General features: G+C 46.2%; 1 protein-coding gene across 1 annotated transcript; it reads left to right on the forward strand.

The window, feature by feature from the left end:
• LOC112223426 (metastasis-associated protein MTA3) lies at positions 1-26,436 on the forward strand. The gene is made up of 14 exons (XM_042305521.1): positions 1-304; positions 5,941-6,008; positions 7,318-7,411; positions 7,596-7,722; positions 11,680-11,743; positions 11,870-11,987; positions 12,056-12,158; positions 12,256-12,355; positions 12,463-12,651; positions 24,969-25,043; positions 25,188-25,246; positions 25,401-25,519; positions 25,688-25,845; positions 25,993-26,436. The coding sequence occupies exons 1-14, from the start codon at positions 277-279 to the stop codon at positions 26,236-26,238; spliced, it is 1,548 nt and encodes a 515-aa protein (XP_042161455.1). The 5' UTR covers positions 1-276; the 3' UTR covers positions 26,239-26,436.
• The last annotated feature ends 33 nt before the right edge of the window (positions 26,437-26,469 follow it).

Raw genomic sequence — 26,469 nt, forward strand, 5'->3', positions numbered from 1 at the left:
GGGTTGATCGGAGTCTTTTGGTTGTGTGTGTGTGTGTGTCTCTCTCTCTCTCTGTGTGTGCGCGCCCAGTACTACTGTATTGTACTGTGAGAAGGTAGACAGATAGGGGGCACCGCACCAAAATCTCCCGCTCAACCCCCCCACAAACTCACTTTCTAACTTCAACGTTTTTTTTTTTTAAACCGATAACAGGACTTTAACAACTGATCGCTTTATTTATTGATAACATTTTCGGTTAGTTTATGGTTTGTGTTTTTACACACCGGGAGGGCAGAAATGGCCGCCAACATGTACCGGGTCGGAGGTATGTCACATAGGGTTTTTGATGAAGTCGAAACATGCTAATTTTCTCTCTATGTCGGCGAATGTGTTATTTTCTCAGATATAGATATAGTGTAAATTATTATAATTGGCAGGCAAACGTGTGCAGTCATTTACAGGAGAAATGCATGGATTTCCAAATATTTGGGAATCTAATGGGTCAGGCCTCGCGACTATCGTGGCCATACCAGTCAGTCAGCCAGCTAGCCATTAGCTAGCATGTTACACCATAAACATGACTATTTTCTACTTTAGCTTAATGTACTCTTATTTTCACGTAATATCCCATTTAATATACACATGCACAGACATGCATTGCATGATTTGTTGAGTGCACGTTGGATTGTCTTTATGATTATTGTTAGGAAGAGGTGCCTTTGTATTTGGCTCCTTTTTGGCACGCACCCATGTAATACGGCTCCTTATTGTGCTAGCTAACAGCAAGCTAACGAGTCAACTGACTAGAAGTGCATGCTTTGTTGCCAATTCAATGGATTATCTTAACCGCTATAGCCAGCTAATAATGCTTTGTTTGATATCGTGAGGGGAATGGCCCATGCATCTGTTTCTTGTAGTTTTGCTGATACTCAGCTCCAGGTAGCTAGCTATGCAGTTTCCCAGGTTATCCACCTAGCTAGCTGTTTTTTCTCGTCTAGCTAACTAGCTGTTGATGCCATTCGATTCCGACATTGTCTCATGGCGTCACGTGAACTAGTCTTTCACGTTTGCGAGACGAGCCAGTGGGGAAACACTATTGTCACGCCACTTCGATACAGAAGTTACTTTTTTTTTGTACCCGGTTAGGAGACTGAGGTTAAGGTTAGCGAAGATGCTCTCCTAATTTGCTACGACAATCACTTTGTATCGACGTGACATGAACATATCGTGTCCCATTAGCTACTGTTTATGATAATGATCCCAGAGCATCTGCCCTGGGCAACAAAGGCAACGGTAAAGGATAGTATCTTGCATGTATAATAACGTAAAACACTGCTGGGTGAAAGGACGATCTGGAAACAATGTAACGATGCTTTTTTTTCTTATCGGCTACAGAGTATCGGAATGTACGTCACGTGGATGTCTGATCAATTGTTATCTTTTTCAGAGTTATTTAGGGCTATGTTTTCCACCGGATGTCACTGTGTGTTTGCATTGTATCCAGTTTTTAAATTTATTTTTACCTTTTATTTAACTAGTCAAGTTAGTTAAGAACAAATTCTTATTTTCAATGACGGTCTAGGAACAGGGGGTTAACTGCCTGTTCAGGGGCAGAACGACAGATGTGTACCTTGTCACCTCGGGGATTCAAACTTGCAACCTTCCAGTTACTAGTCCAACACCCTGCCGTTTAAAGTTGTCATGTCAACCCCTTTGTTATGGAAAGTCTAAATAAGTTTAGGAGTAAACATTTGCTGAACAAGTCACATAATTAATTTAATGGACACTCTTGTGTGCAGTAATAGGTTTGAACATGATTTTTGAATGACTACATCATCTCTGTACCCCACACATACATACAATTATCTGTAAGGTCCCTCAGTCGAGTAATGCATTTCAACCACAAAGAACAGGGAGGTTTTCCAATGTCTCACAAAGATAGACAACTATTGTTAGAAAGAAGAAAAATACATTGAATATCCCTTTGAGCAATACACCCAGTTACTACGAAGATACCGGCATCCATCCTAACTCAGTTGCTGGAGAGGAAGGAAACTGCTCAGTGATTTCACCATGAGGCCAAAGGTGACTTTAAACCAGTTACAGAGTTTAATCTTAAAGCGGCGATCCTGCTAGCGGGATCAAATTTGACAACATCCGGTGAAATCGGAGTGCGCCAAATTCAAAATACAAAATCGTAATATTAAACATTCATGAAAATACAAGTGTCATACATGATTCTTTAGCGTAGAATCTTGGTAATCAAACAGCGTTGCCAGATTTTTAAAAAAAGGCTTTACGGCGAAAGCCTAGCATTCGATTGTCTGAGGACAGCGCCTAACATTAGCATATTTTCCAAACCAGCACAGGCGTCATGAAATAACAAATAGCGATCAAATAAATCACTTACTTTTGAAGATCTTCCTCTGTTTGCAATCCCAAGGGTCCCAGCTACACAATGAATGGTGGTTTTGTTCGATAAAGTCCTTCTTTATATCCCCAAAATGCCGTTTAGTTGGCGTCATTGAATTCAATAATCCAGTCCTTCAACATGCGTACAAAGGGTTCCAAAAAGTTACCAGCAAAGTTCATCCAAACGAGTCAAACAATGTTTTTTTATTAATCTGCAGGTTGTCTAATATCTAAATAAATGATCATATTTCAGATGGAGATTTCTATGTTCAATAGCAAAGGAAAAGAACGAAGAGCGCGCCCACGTTCACTTGCGCAAAAAGACAACTTTTGCCCTGGCGCTCAAATTGGAAAGACTACAAATACATTTTAATTAAAAAAAAACAAGCCTAAAACCTTGTATAAAGACTGACATCTACTGGAAGCCATAGGAACTGCAATCTGAGAGGTGGAAATGAGATCGTTCAATAGCATTGCAGTGGAAGTCATTCAGACCTAAATAAATAAATAACATCTGGATCGATTTTCCTCGAGTTTTCGCCTGCCATATCAGTTCTGTTATACTCACAGACATTATTTTAACTGTTTTGGAAACTTCAGTAGTTTTTTTACCCTTTCTACCAATTATATGCATACCCTAGCTCCTGGGCCTGAGTAACAGGCAGTTTACTTTGGGCACGTCAGACAGGCGGAAATTCAGGAAACTAGCCTTACTCACAGAGAGGTTAATGGCTGTGAAAGGAGAAAACTGAAGATGGATCAACAACATTGTAGTTACTCCACAATTTTAACCTAATTGACAAAATAAAAATATTCAAAAACATGCATCCTGTTTGAAACAAGGAACTAAAGTAATACTGCAAAAATGCGGCAAAACAATTTACTTTTTGTCCAGAATACAAAGTTATATGTTTTGGGAAAATTCAATACACACAATACTGAGTACCACTCTCTGTATTTTCAAGCATATGGTTGGCTGCATCATGTAATGGTATGCTTGTAATCTGTAAGGACTGCAGAGTTTTTCAGGATAAAAAATGAATCTAATGGAGCTAAGCACAGGCAAAATCCTAGAACAAAACGTTGTTCAGTCTGCGTTCCACCAGACACTGGGAGATTATTACACCTTTCAGCAGGACAATAACCTAAAACACAAGGCCAAATATACACTGGTGTTGCTTACCAAGATGACATTGAATGTTCCTGAGTGGCCTAGGTACAGTTTTGACTTAAACTGTTGTGAAAACCTATGGCAAGACTTGAAAATAGTTGTCGAACAATGATCACCAACCAACTTGACAGAGCTTGAAGAATTGTGCAAATATTGTACAATCCAGGTGTGCAAAACTCTTAGACGTACCCAGAAAGACTCACAACTGTAATCGCTGCCAAAGGTGATTTTAGTATTAAGTCACCGGTGTGACTTATGTAAATTTGGTATTTCATTTTCAATTCAGTAAGCAAAAAAAATTTCTGAACATGTTTTCACTTTGTCATTATGGGATATTGTGTGCAGATGGTAACACAAAATGTGGAATAAATCAAGGGGTATGAATACTTTCTGAAGGTACTGTATGTATAGGGGAAAGGGGAGTAGGTATTATATATATATATATATAATAAACAGAGTAACAGCAGCGTAAATTGTGATTGTATGTGCGTGTGTATAGAGTCAGTATAAATGTGTGCATATTACGTGGTTGTTGGAAGTGTCAGTGTGTGTGTGTGTGTGTGTGTGTGTGTGTGTGTGTGTAGACTCCTGTAAGTGCAACTCAGTCTGTGTAGCCATTCTGTTAGCTATTTAGAAGTCTTGTGGCTTGGGGATAGAAGCTGTTCAGGAGCCTGTTGGTGCCAGACTTGATGCACTGGTACTGCTGTTATAGAGGTCCTGGATGACAGGGAGCGATGCTGTTGCCAAACCAAGCAGTGATGCAGCTGTAACACATTTTGAGGATTTGAGGGTCCATGCCAAACCCTTTCAACTTCCTGAGTCAGAAAAGGCACTTTTGTGCCTTCTTCACAACTGTGTGAGTGGACCATTTTGAGTCCTTAGTGATTTGGACACCAAGGAACTTAAGGCTCTCGGTCCACTCCACTGCAGCCCCGTCGATGTGGATGGGGGCGTGCTCACCCCCTCCACCCCTTGTTGTATCTTGTCCACGATCAGCTCCTTGGTCTTACTGACGTTGAGGGAGAGTTTGTTGTCACTGACCTACACCCTTTAGACTGTCATTGTCGCCGGTGATCAGGCCTACCACCGTTGTGTCGTCAGCAAACTTGATGATGGTGATGGAGTCGTGCGTTGCCATGCAGTCGTGGGTGAACAGGGAGTACAGGAGGGGACTAAGCACACACCCCTGTGGGCCCCTGTGTTGAGGGTCAGCGTGGCAGAGGGGATTTTGCCTACCCTCACCACCTGGGTCAGGAAGTCCAGGATCCAGTTGCAGAGGGGGAGGTGTTCCGTTCCAGGGTCCAGAGCTTGGTGACGATCTTGGAGGGGACAATGGTGTTGACCGCTGAGCTGTAGTCAATGAACAGCGTTCTCACATAAGTATTCCTCTTATCTAGTGGGTGAGGGCACTGTGGAGTTCAATTGAGTTTGCATCGTCTATGGATCTGTTGAAGCTGTATGCACATTGGAGTGGGTCTAGGGTGTCTGGGATGACAGAGTGGATGTTTGCCATAACCAGCCTCTCAAAGCACTTCATGATTACAGATGTGAGAGCTACAGGGTGATAGTCATTGTGGCATGAACCCTTAGAGTTCTTAGGAACAGGAGTGATGATAGTCATTGTGGTATGAACCCTTAGAGTTCTTAGGAACAGGAGTGATGATAGTCATTGTGGCATGAACCCTTAGAGTTCTTAGGAACAGGAGTGATGATAGTCATTGTGGTATGAACCCTTAGAGTTCTTAGGAACAGGAGTGATGATAGTCATTGTGGCATGAACCCTTAGAGTTCTTAGGAACAGGAATGATAGTAGTCATTTTAAGACTCTGGGATTACAGACTGGGACAAGGAGAGGTTGAAAATGACTCAATCAGCTATGATATATAATATTATAGCTATGATATTATAGCTACTCTGTTAATGTGTAATCTGGCTATTGGACCATTTATGCCTGGAACTTGCCCTGTGTGTGTCCAGTAACGTAGCAAACCTATTTGATGACGGTTGATATGCTTCTATAGGTAAAGGCTATCAGGTAGGTGTGCCACACAGACCTGATTGACTTGTTCAAATGTGAACAGAACCAACAACTTTCAGAAAGAGTTTGTGTTTGACTGTATGTCCCCTGTCTCCCTTTATTTGACGACTGCAGCCTCTGCCAAGGGTTTTGGATCTTTTATGTCACAACCATGATGCAGTGGCCTGGCCCGCTAACTGCAGGGTCACTGGTTCAAGCCCCATTGGGTTGTTCTCCCCTGTTGTTGAATTAGGTGTTAGAACAGGGCTGGAATAAAAGCCTGCACACCCAGAAGCTGGAGTGGTTATACAGTAAGGTGGCAGGCAGTGTGTCAATGTGATGTTATTGTATTCTCTTCCAGACTATGTATTCATTGAGAATTCCTCCAGCAACCCTTACCTGATCCGCCGGATAGAAGAACTAAACAAGGTACTGCCCACCCTGGGGTGTGTGTGTGTGTGTTTGTGTGTAGGTAATTAAAGTACTCTGGCTGATGTGCCTGACGGCGAAATAGCTGCCTGTCTGTCCTGTGACTTTTCCTGTCCTGCGCTAGTGTGTGTGAGTGTGAGATTGTGTGTGTAATATGATGCTTAGCGACAGATGTTACCTGCCTAACTGTCATTTCCATGGCAACCAGAAGGTGAGAATGGGCACACCTCCTCCAACCCCCTCTCTCTCCCTCAGTACCACCCTCTGTCCTCTTCATCCGTACCTCCTTCCCTCTGTCATCCGTACCTCCTTCCCTCTGTCATCCGTACCTCCTTCCCTCTGTCATCCGTACCTCCTTCCCTCTGTCATCCGTACCTCCTTCCCTCTTCATCCGTACCTCCTTCCCTCTGTCATCCGTACCTCCTTTCCTCTGTCATCCGTACCTCCTTCCCTCTGTCATCCGTACCTCCGTCATCCGTACCTCCTTCCCTCTGTCATCCGTACCTCCTTCCCTCTGTCATCCGTACCTCCTTCCCTCTTTCATCCGTACCTCCTTCCCTCTTTCATCCGTACCTCCTTCCTCTGTCATCCGTACCCTTCCCTTCATCCGTACCTCCTTCCCTCTGTCATCCGTACCTCCTTCCCTCTGTCATCCGTACCTCCTTCCCTCTGTCATCCGTACCTCCTTCCCTCTTCATCCGTACCTCCTTCCCTCTGTCATCCGTACCTCCTTCCCTCTGTCATCCGTATCATCCGTACCTCCTTCCCTCTTTCATCCGTACCTCCTTCCCTCTTTCATCCGTACCTCCTTCCCTCTGTCATCCGTACCTCCTTCCCTCTTCATCCGTACCTCCTTCCCTCTGTCATCCGTACCTCCTTCCCTCTTCATCCGTACCTCCTTCCCTCTGTCATCCGTACCTCCTTCCCTCTGTCATCCGTACCTCCTTCCCTCTGTCATCCGTACCTCCTTCCCTCTTTCCTCTCTTCCTCCATGCCCTTCCGTCAACATGTTTTATCTCAGAGGAGACAAAACATCTGCTTGCCCAGTTACATCCACAATCTTTCAATGTATCTATCAGTCAGTGTCATGGCTATTAGGTCAGGGAGAAAAGTCTCATGGGAAATTAAAATGTTGGTCTTCTTGTTAGTTAGTCATTGTATTTCCCTGCCTCTCTCTCTAAATGCAATTCAAGACGCTGTTTTTTAAAGTGTTGGAACTCTCTTTCCCCCTCCCATAAACAGCTAGTCATAAATTTGAGTTGTATTTATGTGATGAATTAGTGTTAACCTCTCTCCTCTCTCTCTTCAGACGGCCAGTGGCAATGTGGAGGCCAAGGTGGTGTGTTTCTACAGAAGGAGAGACATCTCACACAGCCTCATACAGTTGGCTGACAAACACGCACGTAGGTGGCCCTGTGTGGGTGTGCGTGCGTCAGTCTGTCCGTCCATATGTGTGCTTTTGTGTATCAGTGTAACAGTAGGGGGTAGCTGAATGTCTGTAGAGTTTCCTGATCCATATAACGGGTGAAGGCTCAGACAGTCATGTTTTGTGTGTGTGTGTGTGTGTGTGTGTGTGTGAACATACAGAGGACCTAGAGGAGGAGAAAGAGAGTCCGTCGGAGGCGGACCTGACAGACAAACAGGAGCACCAGTTACGCCACAGAGAACTGTTCCTCTCGCGCCAATATGAGAGTCTACCAGCCACACACATCAGGTACTCTCACTCATTTACACACACACACACACACACGCTAGGGACATGACGGTCATGGAATTTTGGATGACTGCAATTGGTCAGCCAAATAACCACAGGCATCTTAATATCCGTTCGAATAGCAAACAAACAAAATATATATATAGTTGAAGTCGGAAGTTTACATACACTTTGGTCGGATTCATTAAAACTCGTTTTTCAATCACACCACAAATTTCTTGTTGTTAACAAACTATTGTTTTGGAAAGTCAGTGAGGACATCTACTTTGTGCATGACATAAGTAATTTTTCCAACAATTGTTTACAGACAGATTAGTTAACTTATAATTCACTGTATCACAATTCCAGTGGGTCAGCAGTTTACATACACTAAGTTGACTGTGCCTTTAAACAGCTTGGAAAATTCCAGAAAATGATGTCATGGCTTTAGAAGCTTCTAATAGGCTAATTGACATCATTTGAGTCAATTGGCGGTGTACCTGTGGATTTATTTCAAGGCCTACCTTCAAACTCAGTGCATCTTTGCTTGACATCATGGGAAAATCAAAAGATATCAGCCAAGACCTCAGAAAAACAATTGTAGACCTCCACAAGTCTGGTTCATCCTTGGGAGCAATTTCCAAACGCCTGAAGGCGAATGAAAAAGGAAACCGCACACTGCTCTAGATAGTATCACTGATCTTTAATAAGCTTACGTATCGGCCTTCGTCAGAGCTTATGCCCTCAAAAGCTCTGACGAAGGCCGCAAGGCCGATATGTAACCTTATTAAAGATCAGTGATACTATCTAGAGCAGTGTGCGGTTTCCTTTTTCATTCATCTTGTTCAACTATTGACATGCACCTGCAATAAGTTTGCTCAGATATGCGAGTGCCTCTGAAGGTACCGCATTCATCTGCACAAACAATAGTACGCAAGTATAAACACCATGAGACTATGCAGCCGCTCAGGAAGGAGATGCGCTCGGTCTCCTAGAGATGAATGTACTTTGGTGCGAAAAGTGAAAATCAATCCCAGAACAACAGCAAAGGACCTTGTGAAGATGCTGGAGGAAACAAGTACAAAAGTATCTATATCCACAGTAAAACGAGTCCTATATTGACATAACCTGAAAGGTCGCTCAGGAAGGAAGAAGCCTCTGCTCCAAAACCACCATAAAAAAGCCAGACTACGGTTTGCAACTGCACATGGGGACAAAAAAAATGTACTTTTTGGAGAAATGTCCTCTGGCCCGATGAAACAAAAATAGAACTGTTTGACCATCATTATGTTTGGAGGAAAAAGGGGGAGGTTTGCAAGCCGAAGAACACCATCCCAACCGTGAAGCACGGGGGTGGTAGCATCGTGTTGTGGGGGTGTTTGCTGCAGGAGGGATTGGTGCACTTCACAAAATAGATGGCTTCATGAGGAAGGAAAATTATGTGGATATATTGAAGCAACATCTCAAGACATCAGTCAGGAAGTTAAAAGCTTGGTTGCAAATGGGTCTTTCAAATGGGCAATGACCCCAAGCATACTTCCAAAGTTTTGGCAAAATGGCTTCAGGACATCACAGTCAAGGTATTGGAGTGGCCATCACAAAGCCCTGACCTCAATCCTATAGAAAATTTGTGGGCAGAACTGAAAATGTGTGTGAGCAAGGAGGCCTACAAACCTGACTCAGTTACACCAGCTCTGTCAGGAGGAATAGGCCAAAATTCACCCAACTTATTGTGGGAAGCTTGTGGAAGGCTACCCAAAACGTTTGACCCAAGTTAACCAATTTAAAGGCAATGCTACAAATACTAATTGAGTGCATGTAAACTTCTGACCCATTGGGAATGTGATGAAAGAAATAAAAGCTGAAATAAATCATTCTCTACTATTATTCAGACATTTTACATTGTTAAAATAAAGTGGTGATCCTAACGGATCTAAAATAGGGAATTTGTACGAGGATTAAATGTCAGGAATTGTGAAAAACTGAGTTTAAATGTATTTGGCTAAGGTGTATGTAAACTTTCGACTTCAACTGTATATGGTGCAAATCTGAAATCACACACTATTCCCTATGTCGGGCTCTGTGTGTGTATATGTGTATATATATATTTAAAGATTGAACCCGCAGTAGGTGGAAAACACGGCCACGGCCGCCCCACCACCATTGTTTTTGTTGCTGAGCTGAGGAGACGTCAGCATGGTCCCCCCCCCAAAAAAAGGCTGTACATTTTGTGCTCTTCAGTCGCGCGTGTCAAGTGACTTCTTTGTTGTTGTGATATCGCAAACGAATGTGTCAGTTTCCCTATTAAAGGAATACATGTTTAAAAGACGCACATATCTCCTCTACTCTGCTCCTGACTACATGTACTAGAAATTGATCTCAGGGGCATCCTGTTTCCATTGATCATCCTTGAGCTGTTTCTACAACTTGATTGGAATCCACCTGTGGTAAATTCAATTGATTGGACATGATTTGGAAAGGCACACACCTGTCTAATATAAGGTCCCACAGTTGACAGTGCATGTCAGAGCAAAAACCAAGCCAGAAAGTTGAAGGAATTGTATGTAGAGCTCCGAGACAGGATTGTTTTTAGGCACAGATCTGCTGAAGGGTAACAAAACATGTCTGCAGCATTGAAGGTCCCCAAGAACACAGTGGCCTCCATCATCCTTAAATGGAAGAAGTTTGGAACCCCCAAGACTCTTCCCAGAGCTGGCCGCCCCGGCCAAACTGAGCAATCGGGGGAGAAGGGCGGTGACCAAGAACCCGATGGTCACTCTGACAGAGCTCTAGAATTCCTCTGTGGAGATGGGAGAACCTTCCAGAAGGAGGACAACCTCTGCAGCGCTCCACCAATCAGGCCTTTTATGGCAGAATCGCCAGACAGAAGCCACTCCTCAGTAAAAGGCACATGACAGCCCGCTTGGAGTTTGCCAAAAGGCACCTAAAGACTCTCAGACCATGAGAAACAAGATTAGCTGGTCTGATGAAACCAAGATTGAACTCTTTGCCATGAATGCTAAGCGTCACGTCTGGAGGAAATCTGGGACCATCCCTACGGTGAAGCATGGTGGTAGCTGGATCATGCTGTGGGGATGTGTTTCAACGGCAGGGACTGGGAGACTAGTCAGGATCAAGGGAATGATGAACAGAACAAAGTACAGAGAGATCCATGATGAAAACCTTCTCCATAGCGTTCAGGACCGTAGAGTGGGATGCAGGTTCACCTTCCAACAGAACAATAACCCTATGCACACAGCCAAGACAACGCAGGAGTGGCTTCGGGACAGGTCTCAATGTCCTTGAGTGGCCCAGCCAGAGCCCGGACTTGACCCCGATCGACCATCTCTGGAGAGACATGAAAATAACATCACTCCCCATCCAACCTGACAGCTTGAGAGGATCTGCAGAGAAGAATGGGAGAAACTTACCAAATGCAGGTGTGCCAAGCTTGTAGTGTCATACCCAAGAAGACTCGAGGCTGTAATCGCTGCCAAAAATGCTTCAACAAAGTACTGAGTCAACAGTCTGAATACTTATGTGATATTTATGTTTTTATTAAATATAAATTGACAAAAATTGATAACCAGTTTTTTCTTTGTCATTATGGAGTGTTGTGTGTAGATTGATAACGAAGAAAAACAATTTGATCAATTGTAGAATAATGCTGTAACGTAACAAAATGTGGAAAATGTCAAGGGGTGTGAATACTTTTTGAATGCACTTTATCAGTGGTTGCTGCTGAGGGGAGGACGGCTCATAATAATGGAACTGATCATTTTATTTTCATGACTGTCTTCATCCATAACCGTCGGTGACACGGTTATACAGTCATTGTGCCCCCCCCACACATACACACACACACACACACACAATCCCCCCTGCTGTAACAGGCAGTACCCCAGGATGCACACTCACCCAGCCATTAAACCGTGTACCACAGACAACAGTGCTCACCACCCCGTCTCTCTCTTTTAGGGGGAAGTGTAGTGTGGCATTGTTGAATGAGACGGAAGCTGTTCTCTCCTACCTGGACAAAGAGGTAAGAGGGGTCGTGTGTAGGTGTTGATAGGTCCACACCTGCCAATAAAATGCCTCCCATACCATTCTCATGTGTCAGCTTTGTGTGTGTGTGTGTGTGTATTGTAAAAACATGTGTTTTCCATAGGATATGTTCTTCTACTCGCTGGTCTACGACCCTACCCAGAAGACACTGTTGGCTGATAAAGGAGAGATCAGAGTGGGACCACGCTTTCAGGCTGACGTACCTGACATGCTACAGGAGGGTAGGCACACCACACACACACACACACAACCCCCCCCACCCCCTCTGACTGACTGTATCTCTTCATAGGTGACTCAGATGAACGTGACCAATCAAAGCTAGAAGAGAAGCTATGGGATCCTGACTGTCCTCTCTCCAGCAAACAGATAGACCAGTTCCTGGTGGTGGCACGGTACGACCTTTAACCTCTTATCCCTGACCTCACGGTTCGTGTTCCGTACCGAAGACCCTTGATCTCTAGCCCTGACATTAAAACTGTGTGCTTGTAGGGCGGTGGGGACGTTTGCCAGGGCGCTGGACTGTAGCAGTTCGGTCAGACAGCCCAGTCTACATGCGAGTGCAGCCGCCGCCTCACGAGACATCACACTGGTGAGACACACACACACACACTTTTGTATTGTCCCGAGTCTGACTTTTCGTCTAAGGATGTAAACTCCTCTAACTTTCTATCTGCCTGCGTGTGTCCCCGTGTGTAGTTCCACGCGATGGACACGCTGCATCGTCATGGTTACGACCTGTCCAGTGCGTTGAGTGTGTTGGTGCCGTCCGGTGGGCCGGTGCTGTGTCGGGACGAGATGGAGGAGTGGAGCGCCTCGGAGGCAGCCATGTTTGAGGAGGCTCTGGAGAAATACGGAAAGGACTTCAACGACATAAGACAAGACTTCGTAAGTCACAGTCTCAGTGTGTGTGTACATTGTTTTTAATGTCACGCGCACATGTACAGTGAAATGCCTTTGTTGCTTGCTTGTTCCCAACAATGCAGTAACCAATACCATTAGGACTATAAAATACTAAAGTATGGTAGAACAAAAAACACAGGAGAAAGTAAGGAGCTTTATACAGGGTCAGTTCAGTACCATATTAACAATGTAGAGGGGTAAAGGTACTATATACAGGGTCAGTTCAGTACCATATTAACAATGTAGAGGGGTAAAGGTACTATATACAGGGTCAGTTCAGTACCATATTAACAATGTAGAGGGGTAAAGGTACTATATACAGGGTCAGTTCAGTACCATATTAACAATGTAGAGGGGTAAAGGTACTATATACAGGGTCAGTTCAGTACCATATTAACAATGGGGGGTCAGTTCAGTACCATATTAACAATGTAGAGGGGTAAAGGTAAAGGTACTATATTAACAATGTAGAGGGTCAGTTCAGTACCATATTAACAATGTAGAGGGGTAAAGGTACTATATACAGGGTCAGTTCAGTACCATATTAACAATGTAGAGGGGTAAAGGTACTATATACAGGGTCAGTTCCAATACCTTATTTACAGAGTGCACGGATACTGGAGTGATGGAGGTAGATATGTATAGGGGTAAGGTGACAGGGATACTGGAGTGATGGAGGTAGATATGTATAGGGGTAAGGGGACAGGGATACTGGAGTGATGGAGGTAGATATGTATAGGGGTAAGGGGACAGGGATACTGGAGTGATGGAGGTAGATATGTATAGGGGTAAGGTGACAGGTATACTGGAGTGATGGAGGTAGATGTGTATAGGGGTAAGGTGACAGGGATACTGGAGTGATGGAGGTAGATGTGTATAGGGGTAAGGTGACAGGGATACTGGAGTGATGGAGGTAGATGTGTATAGGGGTAAGGTGACAGGTATACTGGAGTGATGGAGGTAGATATGTATAGGGGTAAGGGGACAGGGATACTGGAGTGATAGAGGTAGATATGTATAGGGGTAAGGGGACAGGTATACTGGAGTGATAGAGGTAGATATGTATAGGGGTAAGGGGACAGGGATACTGGAGTGATAGAGTTAGATATGTATAGGGGTAAGGGGACAGGGATACTGGAGTGATGGAGAGAAAGAGAAATAAAATCAAGGGTCAACTCACATAGTCCATGTAGCCATTCTGTTAGCTATTTAGCAGTCTTAAAGCTTGGAAGCTGTTCAGGAGCCTGTTGGTGTCAGACTTGTTGCTCTGGTACTGCCGTGCGGAAACAGAGAGAATAGTCTATGGCTTGGGTGGCTGGAGTCTTTAACGATTTTCCGGGCTTTCCTTTCACATCGCCTGGTATAGAGTTCCTGGATGGCAGGGAGCTCGGCCCCAGTGGTGTACTGGGCTGTCTGCACCACCCTCTGCTGTAGAACCTTTTGAGGATTAGAGGGCCCATGCCAGATCTTTTCAACCTCCTGAGGGTCTTTGACTGTTTGTGTGTATGTGTACCATTTGAAGTCCTTAGTGCAGAGTTTCCCAAACTCGATCCTCGGGACCCCAAGCGGTGTTTTGGTTTCTGACCTAGCGCTACACATATGATTCAAATCAACTATTCAAGAAAGGTTTGATCTTTTTAATCAATGTGTCGTGTTAGGGCAAAACACTAAATGTGCTCCCCTTGGGGTCCCGAGGACCGAGTTTGGGAAACGCTGCCTTAGTGATTTGGACACAGAGGAACTTGAAGCTTATTGACCCGCTCCACTGCAGCCCCGTTGATGTGGACAGGGGGCGTGCTTGCTCCCCGTTTCTTGTAGTCGATGATCAGATATGTCTTGCTGACGTTGAGGGAGACGTTGATGTATTGGCACCACACTTTATTTTTTTAATCCTTATTTTACCAGGTAAGTTGACTGAGAATACATTCTCATTTTACAGCAACAACCTGGGGTATAGTTAAAGGGGAGAGAAGGGGGGACAAATGAGCTAATTGGAAGCTGGGGATGATTAGGTGGCCATGATGGTATTAGAGCCAGATTGGGATTTTTTTTTGGGACACTGGTGGTGAACACCCCCACTCTTACGATATGTACACACTGCCAGGTCACTGACCTTCCTGTAGGCTGTCTCATCGTCGCCGGTGATCAGGCCTACCACCGTCGTGTCGTCAGCAAACTTGATGTTGATGTTTGAGTCGTGCATGGCCATGCAGTCGTGGGTGAACCGGGAGTACCTGAGGAGACTAAGCACACACCCCTGTGGGGCCCATGTGTTGAGGGTCAGTGTGGCAGAGGTAGGGTTGCACATTTTGGGGAATATTCAGAGGTGGAAACTTTCCATGGGAATTAACGGGAATATATGGGATTTAACAGAAATACATGCAAATTAATATTAATACCATTTAAATGTATTTTGCATAGGATATATTTACCATATCATATGGAGACCTAAACATTGTCACGGCCGTGGAATGAAGAGGACCAAAGCGCAGCGTGGTGAGCGCACATATTCCTTTTATTTAGGATGATGCTGACAAAAACAAGAAACAATACAAAACAATCGTGAAGCTTCCAGGGCTATAGTGCCACAAACAAAGTTAACTACCCACACTGAAAGGAGGGAAAAGGGCTACCTAAGTATGGTTCCCAATCAGAGACAACGATAGACAGCTGTCCCTGATTGAGAACCATACCCGGCCAAAACATAGAAATACAAAATCATAGAAAAACAAAACAGAATGCCCACCCCACATCACACCCTGACCTAACCAAATAGAGAAATAAAACATCTCTCTAAGGTCAGGGTGTGACAGTAACCCCCCCCACCCCAAAGGTGCGGACTCCGGCCGCAAAACCTGAACCTATAGGGAAGTTTCCGGGTGGGTATCTATCCGCGGTGGCGGCTCTGGTGCGGGACGTAGACCCAGCTCCACCTCTGGCTCACCCCGCTTTGGTGGCGCCTCTGGTGTGGGGACCCTCGTTGCGGGCCCCCGACTGGACACCCTCGTTGCGGGCCCCAGACTGGACACCCTCGTTGCGGGCCCCAGACTGGGCACCCTCGCTGGGGGCTCCGGACTGGAGGCCTTCGCTGGGGGCTCCGGACTGGAGGCCGTCGCTGGAGGCTTCGTGCCATGGATCACCACTGGAGGCTTCTTGCCATGGATCACCACTGGAGGCTTCGTGCCATGGATCACCACTGGAGGCTTCTTGCCATGGATCATCACTGGAGGCTTCGTGCCATGGATCATCACTGGAGGCGCCATCTTGCCATGGATCATCACTGGAGGCTTCGTGACATGGATCATCACTGGAGGCTTCGTGCCATGGATCATCACTGGAGGCTTCGTGCCATGGATCATCACTGGAGGCGTCTTGACATGGATCATCACTGGAGGCTTCACATGGATCATCACTGGAGGCTTCGTGGATCATCACTGGATGGATCATCACTGGAGGCTTCGGGCCATGGATCATCACTGGAGGCTTCGTGCCATGGATCATCACTGGAGTGGAGAGACACACAGGAGGCCTGGCTCTGGGAGCAGGCACAGGACTCACCAGGCTGGGGCGACATACAGGAGGCTTTGTCCGCACTGGGCAGTGCAGACGTACCGGAGACACAGTGCGCAGAGCCAGCGCAGGATATCCTGGGCCGAAGAGACGCACTGGAGAACAGGAGCGCTGAGCCGGCACCATCCGTCCTGGCTGGATGCTCACCCTAGCCCGGCAGATGCGGGGAGCTGGGATGTAGCGCACCGGGCTGTGAACGCGCACTGGATACACTGTGCGCTTCACCGCATAACACGGTGTCTGACCAGTACGATGCTCGCTACGGTAAGCACGGGGAGTTGGCTCAGGTCTCCAACCTGACTCAGCTAAACTCCCCGTGTGCCCCCCACCAAATTTTTGGGGTGGCTGCCTCTCGTTCCTGCTCCGCTGACGTGCCTCCTCATATCGCCACCGCTCCTCCTTCGGTGCCGTTATCTCCTCCCTTGGACGGCGATACTCCCCAGCCTGCCTCCGGGGTCCTTTACCATCCAGGATCTCCTCCCATGTCCAGGAGTCCTCTTTACCACGCTGCTTGGTCTTTTGATGGTGGGAAGTTCTGTCACGGCTGTCAAATGAAGAGGACCAAAGCGCAGCGTTGTGAGGGTGGATATTCCTTTTATTTAGAATGACGCCGACAAAAACAATAAACAATACAAAACAACTGTGAAGCTTAAGGTCTATGTGCCACAAAGAAAGGAGGGAAAAGGGCTACCTAAGTATGGTTCCCAATCAGAGACAACGATAGACAGCTGTCCCTGATTGAGAACCATACCCGGCCAAAACATGGAAATACAAAATTCTAGAAAAACAAAACATAGAATGCCCACCCCACATCACACCCTGACCTAACCAAATAGAGAAATAAAATGGCTCTCTAAGGTCAGGGTGTGACAAACATAAACCTTTTACCTCATCATAAGTAGACATAATTGAAAATTATTAAATCCTTCCAATAGAAATGTTAAAAACTATTTAGTTACGAATTGAACTTTAATTAAATGAGTTGACTCTTCATATGGGAGGATTTCACTGAACAACAAAAGGGAATATTGAATGATCCCCAATGATCCATCACATCTCCCAAAAATGTTTTCAACCACAATGTGGCTGATGAGATATGTTGGCACGACTGCCATATTGCATCTCCATTCCAAAGCCCTTGCTTGGAAGTGTACTTCACCAGACTGCCAAGTACTTGGTAATCCAAGATGGCGTAGCAGTGGGATGTTTCGATTGTCTTGTCCCGTCCCTTGTACAGTTGAAGTTGGAAGTTTACATACACCTTAGCCAAATACATTTAATCTGTTTTTCACAATTCCTGACATTTAATCCAGGTAAAAGTTCCCTGTCATAGGTCAGTTGGGATCACCACTTTATTTTAAGAATGTGAAATGTTAGAATAATAGTAGAGAGAACGATTCATTTCAGCTTTCATCATATTCCCAGTGGGTCAGAAGTTTACATGCACTCAATTAGTATTTGGTAGCATTGCCTTTAAATTGTTTGACTTGGGTCAAACGTTTCGGGTAGCCTTCCACAAGCTTCCCACAACAAGTTGTGTGAATTTTGGCCCATCCCTCCTGACAGAGCTGGTGTAACTGAGTCAGGTTTATAGGCCTCCTTGCTCGCACACGCCTTTTCAGTTCTGCCCACAAATATTCTATAGGATTTGAGGTCAGGGCTTTGTGATGGCCACTCCAATACCTTGACTGTGTTGTCCTTAAGCCATTTTGTCAAAACTTTGGAAGTATGCTTGGGGTCATTGTCCATTTGGAAGACCCATTTGTGACCAAGCTTTAACTGATGTCTTGAGATGTTGCTTCAATATATCCACATCATTTTCCTCCCTCATGAAGCCATCTATTTTGTGAAGTGCACCAGTCCCTCCTGCAGCAAAGCACCCTCACAACATGATGCTGCCACCCCCGTGCTTCACGGTTGGGATGGTGTTCTTCGGCTTGCAAGCATCCCCCTTTTTCCTCCAAACACAACGATGGTCATTATGGTCAAACAGTTCTATTTTTGTTTCATCAGACCAGAGGACATTTCTCCAAAAAGTAAAATTTTTCAGGTTATGTGGATATAGATACTTTTGTACCCGTTTCCTCTAGCATCTTCACAAGGTCCTTTGCTGTTGTTCTGGGATTGATTTGCACTTTTTGCACCAAAGTGCATTCATCTCTAGGAGACAGAACGTGTTTCCTTCCTGAGCAGTAGGCCGGCTGCGTGGTCCCATGGTGTTTATACTTGCATACTATTGTTTGTACAGATGAACGTTTGGAAATTGCTCCCAAGGATGAACCAGACTTGTGGAGGTCTACAATTTTGGTGCCTTGTGGAGGTCTTGGCTGATTTCTTTAGAAATTCCCATGATGTCAAGCAAAGAGGCACTGAGTTTGAAGGTAAGCCTTGAAATACATCCACAGGTACACCTCCAATTGACTCAAATGATGTCAAATAGCCTATCAGAAGCTTCTAAAGCCATGACATCATTTTCTGGAATTTTCCGAGCTGTTTAAAGGCACAGTCAACTTAGTGGATGCAAACTTCTGACCCACTGGAATTGTGATACAGTGAATTATAAGTGAAATAATCTGTCTGTAAACAATTGTTGGAAAAATTACTTCTGTCATGCACAAAGTAGATGTCCTAACCGACTTGCCAAAACTATAGTTTGTTAACAACAATACATTTTTGGAGTGGTTGAAAATCAAGTTTTAATGCATCCAACCTAAGTGTATGTAAACTTCCGACTTCAACTATATATACAATTTCTTTCTTCGTATATATTTTTTATTTTACAAAATCCATCTACGGACTGAACATACTCTCCTGCAACCTGCATTCACCCAATGCTATATGCATCTGCTATTTTTTTATACTTTAGAACCGTAACCCCGTTCAAGCTAGCCAGCTAGTAGTCAGTTAGCCACTGCTAGTTAGCCATCACCGTTAACCGGGACATCTGCCAGCTTCAGCCAGGTCAAGTCCTGCCAGCCTGCCCAGCTCAACATCAACCCAGAGCATATCTGACTCCTTTCCTCCTACATATCTCCAGATTCCTACCGCAAGCTCTGAACCTTTACTCCGGATCATCGCAGTTAGCTAGCTGCTATCCGAGTGGCTACTCCTGGCTAACTTCTCTGTCCCGAAGCAAGCACCAGTTAGCCTGGAGCTAGCCTCGAATCTATGCCCATCTCCCGGCTAGCCGATTAGATCTATCAAGAATTCCTGGGCTTCAATACCTCTTTTGCCAATTGGCCTGGACCCTTTGCTGCTGACACGGAGCCCTGCCGATCCATCATGACTGGTCTGCCGGCATAACCGTCCGAGGGGGTTTCAACAGGCCCACTCCGTTGCGACGTCCCCGAGGCCCATCTGCTAGCCTGCTGCTAGCCCCGGCCTGCTAGCTGTCTGAATCTCCGTGCCTCCAGCTCGCCGAGCTACTCACTGGACCCTATGATTACTCGGCTACACATGCCTCTCCCTAATGTCAATATGCCTTGTCTATTGCTGTTTTGGTTAGTAATCTTTGTCTTATTTCACTGTAGAGCCTCCAGTCCTGCTCAATATGCCTGTTGTTCCACCCCCCACACATGCGGTGACCGCACCTGGCTTAAATGGTGCTTCTAGAGACAACCTCTGTCATCGTCACTCAATGCCTAGGCTTACCTCCACTGTACTCACATCCTACCATACCCTTGTCTGTACATTATGCCTTGAATCTATCCTTCCATGCCCAGAAACCTGCCCCCTTTATTCTCTGTTTCGAACGCACTAGACGACCAGTTCTTTTAGCCTTCAAAATCAAATGTATTTATATAGCACTTCGTACATCAGCTGAGATCTCAAAGTGCTGTACAGAAACCCAGCCTAAAACCCCAAACAGCAAGCAATGCAGGTGTTGAAGCATGTTGGCTAGGAAAAAAACCCTAGAAAGGCCAAAACCTAGGACGAAACCTAGAGAGGAACCAGGATATGAGGGGTGGCCAGTCCTCTTCTGGCTGTGCCGGGTGGAGATTATAACAGAACATGGCCAAGATGTTCAAATGTTCATAAATGACCAGCATGGTCAAATAATAGGTCTGGGACAGGTAGCACGTCCGGTGAACAGGTCAGGATTCCATAGCCGCGGCCAGTTGAAACTGGAGCAGCAGCACGGCCAGGTGGACTTGGGACAGCAAGGAGTCATCATGCCAGGTAGTCCTGAGGCATGGTCCTAGGGCTCAGGTCCTCCGAGAAAGAGAGAATTAGAGAAAGCATACTTAATATCACACAGGACACAGGATAAAACAGGAGAAGTACTCCAGATATAACAAACTGACCCTAGCCCCCCGACACAAACTACTGCAGCATAAATACTAGAGGCTGAGACAGGAGGGGTCAGGAGACACTGTGGCCCCATCCGATGATACCCCCGGACAGGGCCAAACAGGAAGGATATAACCCCACCCACTTTGCCACAGCACAGCCCCCACACCACTAGAGGGATAACTTCAACCACCAACTTACCATCCTGAGACAAGGCCGAGTATAGCCCACAAAGATCTCCTCCACGGCACAACCCAAGGGGTGGGCGCCAACACAGACAGGAAGATCACATCAGTGACTCAGCCCACTCAAGTGACGCACCCCTCCTAGGGACGGCATGAAAGAGCACCAGTCAGCCAGTGACTCAGCCCCTGTAATAGGGTTAGAGGCAGAGAAACCCAGTGGAGAAGAGGAGGGGGGAACCGGCCAGGCAGAGACAGCAAGGGCAGTTCGTTGCTCCACAGCCTTTCCGTTCACCTTCACACTCCTGGGCCAGACTACACTCAATCATATGACCCACTGAAGAGATGAGTCTTCAGTAAAGACTTAAAGGTTGAGACTGAGTCTGCGTCTCTCACATTGGTAGGTAGACCATTCCATAAAAATGGAGCTCTATAGGAGAAAGCCCTGCCTCCAGCTGTTTGCTTAGAAATTCTGGGGACAATTAGGAGGCCTGCGTCTTGTGACGTGTAGGTATGTACGGCAGGACCAAATCAGAGAGATAGGTAGGAGCAAGCCCATGTAATGCTTTGTAGGTTAGCAGTAAAACCTTGAAATCAGCCCTTGCCTTGACAGCAAGCCAGTGTAGGGAAGCTAGCACTGGAGTAATATGATCAAATTTTTTGGTTCTGGTCAGGATCCTAGCAGCCGTATTTAGCACTAACTAAAGTTTATTTAGTGCTTTATCCGGGTAGCCGGAAAGTATAGCATTGCAATAAACTTGAAGTAACAAAAGCATGGATTCATTTTTCTGCATTATTTTTGGACAGAAAGCTTCAGATTTTTGCAATGTTACGTAGATGGAAAAAAGCTGACCTTGAAACAGTCTTGATATGTTCGTCAAAAGAGAGATCAGGGTCCAGAGTAACGCCGAGGTCTTTCACAGTTTTATTTGAGACGACTGTACAACCATTAAGATTAATTGTCAGATTCAACAGAAGATCTCTTTGTTTCTTGGGACCTAGCATCTCTGTTTTGTCCGAGTTTAAAAGTAGAAAGTTTGCAGCCATCCACTTCCTTATGTCTGAAACACAGGCTTCTAGCGAGGGCAATTTTGGGGCTTCACCATGTTTCATTGAAATGTACAGCTGTGTGTCATCCACATAGCAGTGAAAGTTAATATTATGTTTTCGAATGACATTCCCAAGAGGTAAAATATATAGTGAAAACAATAGTGGTCCTAAAACGGAACCTTGAGGAACACCGAAATTTACAGTTGATTTGTCAGAGGCCAAACCATTCACAGAGACAAACTGATATCTTTCCGACAGATAAGATCTAAACCAGGCCAGAACTTGTCCGTGTAGACCAATTTGGGTTTCCAATCTCTCCAAAAGAATGTGGTGATCGATGGTATCAAAAGCAGCACTAAGGTCTAGGAGCACGAGACCGATGCAGAGCCTCGGTCTGATGCCATTAAAAGGTCATTTACCACCTTCACAAGTGCAGTCTCAGTGCTATGATGGGGTCTAAAACCAGACTGAAGCATTTCGTATACATTGTTTGTCTTCAGGAAGGCAGTGAGTTGCTGCGCAAAAGCCTTTTCTAAAAAAATTGAGGAATGGAAGATTCGAAATAGGCAATTAGTTTTTTATATTTTCTGGGTCAAGGTTTGGCTTTTTCAAGAGAGGCTTTATTACTGCCACTTTAAGTGAGTTTGGTACACATCCGGTGGATAGAGAGCCATTTATTATGTTCGACATAGGAGGGCCAAGCACAGGAAGCAGCTCTTTCAGTAGTTTAGTTGGAATAGGGTCCAGTATGCAGCTTGAAGGTTTAGAGGCCATGATTATTTTCATCATTGTATCAAGAGATATAGTACTAAAACACTTTAGTGTCTCTCTTGATCCTAGGTCCTGGCAGAGTTGTGCAGACTCAGGACAACTGAGCTTTGAAGGAATACGCAGATTTAGAGAGGAGTCCGTAATTTGCTTTCTAATAATAATGATCTTTTCCTCAAAGAATTTCATGAATTTATTACTGCTGAAGTGAAAGCCATCCTCACTTGGGGAATGTTGCTTTTTAGTTAGCTTTGCGACCGTATTAAAAATAAATTTCAGATTGTTCTTATTTTCCTCAATTAAGTTGGAAAAATAGGATGATCGAGCAGCATTAAGGGCTCTTCGATACTGCACGGTACTGTCTTTCCAAGCTAGTCGGAAGACTTCCAGTTTGGCGTGGCGTCATTTCCGTTCCAATTTTCTGGAAGCTTGCTTCAGAGCTCGGTATTTTCTGTATACCAGGGAGCTAGTTTCTTATAAGAAATGTTTTTAGTTTTTAGGGGTGCAACTGCATATAGGGTATTGCGTAAGGTTAAATTGAGTTCCTCAGTTAGGTGGTTTACTGATTTTTGTCCTCTGGAAGGAAGCCAGCAGGTGTAGGTGGGTGGGAGTCGGACAGGAAGCCAGCAGGTGTGGGCGGGTGGGAGTCGGACAGGAAGCCAGCAGGTGTGGGCGGGTGAGAGTCTGACAGGGAGCCAGCAGGTGTGGGCGGGTGGGAGTCGGACAGGAAGCCAGCAGGTGTGGGCGGGTGGGAGTCGGACAGGAAGCCAGCAGGTGTGGGCAGGTGGGAGTCGGACAGGCGGGTGGGAGTCGGACAGGAAGCCAGCAGGTGTGGGCGGGTGGGAGTCGGACAGGAAGCCAGCAGGTGTGGGTGGGTGGGTGGGAGTCGGACAGGAAGCCAGCTGGTGTGGGTGGGTGGGTGGGAGTCGGACTGGTGAAGCCAGCAGGTGTGGGTGGGTGGGAGTCTGACAGGGACCAGGGTGTGGGCGGGTGGGAAGCCCAGCAGGTGTGGGTGGGTGGGTGGGAGTCGGACAGGAAGCCAGCAGGTGTGGGTGGGTGGGTGGGGAGTCAGGGTGACAGGAAGCCAGCAGGTGTGGGCGGGTGAGAGTCTGACAGGAAGCCAGCAGGTGTGGGTGGGTGAGAGTCTGACAGGGAGCCAGCAGGTGTGGGCGGGTGGGAGTAGGACTGGAAGCCAGCAGGTGTGGGTGGGTGGGTGGGAGTCGGACAGGAAGCCAGCAGGTGTGGGCGGGTGGGAGTCGGACAGGAAGCCAGCAGGTGAGAGTCTGACAGGGAGCCAGCAGGTGTGGGCGGGTGGGAGTAGGACTGGAAGCCAGCAGGTGTGGGTGGGTGGGTGGGAGTCAGACAGGAAGCCAGCAGGTGTGGGCGGGTGGGAGTCGGACAGGAAGCCAGCAGGTGAGAGTCTGACAGGGAGCCAGCAGGTGTGGGCGGGTGGGAGTCTGACAGGAAGCCAGCAGGTGCGGTATGAAAAGCTGTGGGAGCGGGATTAATTCATCAGTCCCGCGCAGACCTCTAAATATCTTAATGACGCAGAAGGAAAGCAGCCTCCGTTGTGTATGGTTTTCTGCTTGTTTATAGCCTCGTACAGTTTAAGTGCCTGCTTCTTTTTCTTGTCCTGAGCTGGAATATATATATATATATACACACAGCAGTCACAATAACAGCTGAAAACTCTTGTGAGGTAAAAGGTTGACATTTGACCATCAGGTATTCCAAGACGGGTGAACAATGGGTCGAGAGTTCAGCACACCATTTGTTGTTGAGGAAGAGGAATACCCCTCCCCCTCTTAACTTCCCTGAATCCAATGTCCTGTCTGCTCAGTGAATGGGAAATACTTTGATTTGGATAGCCACAGGGGATTATCTTGTCCGAAAGCCACGTTTCAGAAAAGCAGAGAATATTGCAGTTTCTAGAGTCCTGTTGGTAGAAAATCTGCGATCGGAGAACACCCATCTTATTAAGAGACTACATTGGCCAATAGAATGGAGGGAAGAAGTGGCCGGTTTTCCCTTTGCCGTAATGTTGCTAGGGCTCCCCACTCCTGCTTCTTTGTCACCGGCATTTCCTCTTGGATAGCCGGGAAAATTGGGTCAGAATTATACAACGAACAGATGAGTCTGAGTTGATGCCGGAATTAGGTTAGTAACTGCCGATCTGATGTTCAAACGTTCTTGTCAGTCATTTTGTGCAAAAAAAAGTATGGATAAATGCTAAAATAATCACTAAATAGCAAAGTTGGGTTGGAGCTCGCAAGATGGCAGCCATACAGTATGGCGCCATCTTGTTTGTGTGTGTGTTTGCGTCTGATGAGTAGGTTTCAGAATAACCCTGGTCGGCCTGCTCATCAATATCCATGAGGGACCTGACACAGACATAAAAAACATGAACGTTAATGCCATCTCTCTCCTTTTCCTTCTTTTTAGCTACCGTGGAAGTCTCTGACCAGTATAATAGAGTATTATTACATGTGGAAGACAACAGACCGATACGTACAGCAGGTCAGTCTCCGTATCTCTAACCCACTCCTGCTAGCTAGCTAGCTAACCTAGCTGTTAGCCACACCGCAGCATCCAGTGCCAAGCTGTCCTCTGGTCTTATTGGCTAGTAGTCTAACCCTCCTCTCTGTCTTTCTCTCTGAGCAGAAGAGACTGAAGGCAGCAGAAGCAGAAAGCAAACTGAAGCAGGTTTACATCCCCACATAGTAAGTGTGTGTGTGTTTTATTGATTGAGTGTCTGTCTAAGTGTTTGTGTGTGAGTGTTGGTGCACAATCATGTCCATAGACAGTGTGTGTCTTCAGCGTTAGAGGATTCATGTTGAAGATTGGTTGTGTATCTACCTCCCTCTTGTTTCGCAGCAATAAGCCCAACCCTAACCAGATCTCAGTGACCAATGGGAAGATGGCGACAGTGAATGGGGCGGGGCCTGGAGCCTACCATGCAGCGGGGGGAGGACGAGCCTGCGAGAGCTGCTACTGTAAGTAGACCTTCATCCATCCATCCAGCTCTCCATCCCTCATCTTAAACACTCAGAGTGTTGAAGAGGATGACTTATCGATCAACTGTTAGCTATTGGTCATGTTTATTGATTATGCTTTGATGAGGTGTATGAGTCCTAACATGCAGAATGTGTGTGTGTGTACAGCGACGCAATCAGCCCAGTGGTACTCGTGGGGGCCACCCAACATGCAGTGTCGCCTGTGTGTGTCGTGCTGGATGTACTGGAAGAAGTACGGTGGCCTTAAGATGCCAAGCAGAGCGGAGGGGCCCGAGGAGAAGACCCCACCCAGCCCTGTGCCCAACGTAAGACCTCACCTGTAACTACTGTACCCCAGGGGCTTATTCTGCTGAATCAATGTTACTAAACATTCTGATAAATATATAATGTAGGACAGTTGTTTTTCTCCGTCATGCAGAACAGGTACTCATGTTGGCACTCTCTCCCTCTAGGAGCCTCGGTCGCGCGGCCACGGCCCCCGCCAGTCCAGTCACATGGTGCCGGTGCGTAACAGCGGCAGCCCCAAGTCCTCCACGAAGACAAAGCAGGCCTTCCTGCTGCAGGCAACCCGCCTCACCAAGCTGGCACGCCACATGTGCCGCGACATCATCAGACTGCGACGCGCTGCGCGGCGCCCCTTTGTGCCCATTAACTGTGGCGCCATAAAGGCTGCGTGTAAGAGCTCCTTCAATTCCTAACTTCTGCCTCCACACACACACACACACACGGACACACACACACACCGCCCCCTCCTTCACCTTGACGCCCCCCCCTTTCACCCCCTCTCCTCCCACCCTCTGTCTGTTTCTCTCTCTGTTTTTGTTATATTGTATTATATTATTATTCTGTTTTTTGTATTCCCCCCCGTTTCCAATAAAGACTGGCGGTCCTCATGACTTTTGAGTTTCACCATCTGTTCATCCGTCTGT

This window comes from Oncorhynchus tshawytscha, linkage group LG24, assembly GCF_018296145.1.
Source record: "Oncorhynchus tshawytscha isolate Ot180627B linkage group LG24, Otsh_v2.0, whole genome shotgun sequence".
Classification (NCBI taxonomy): Eukaryota; Metazoa; Chordata; class Actinopteri; order Salmoniformes; family Salmonidae; genus Oncorhynchus; species Oncorhynchus tshawytscha.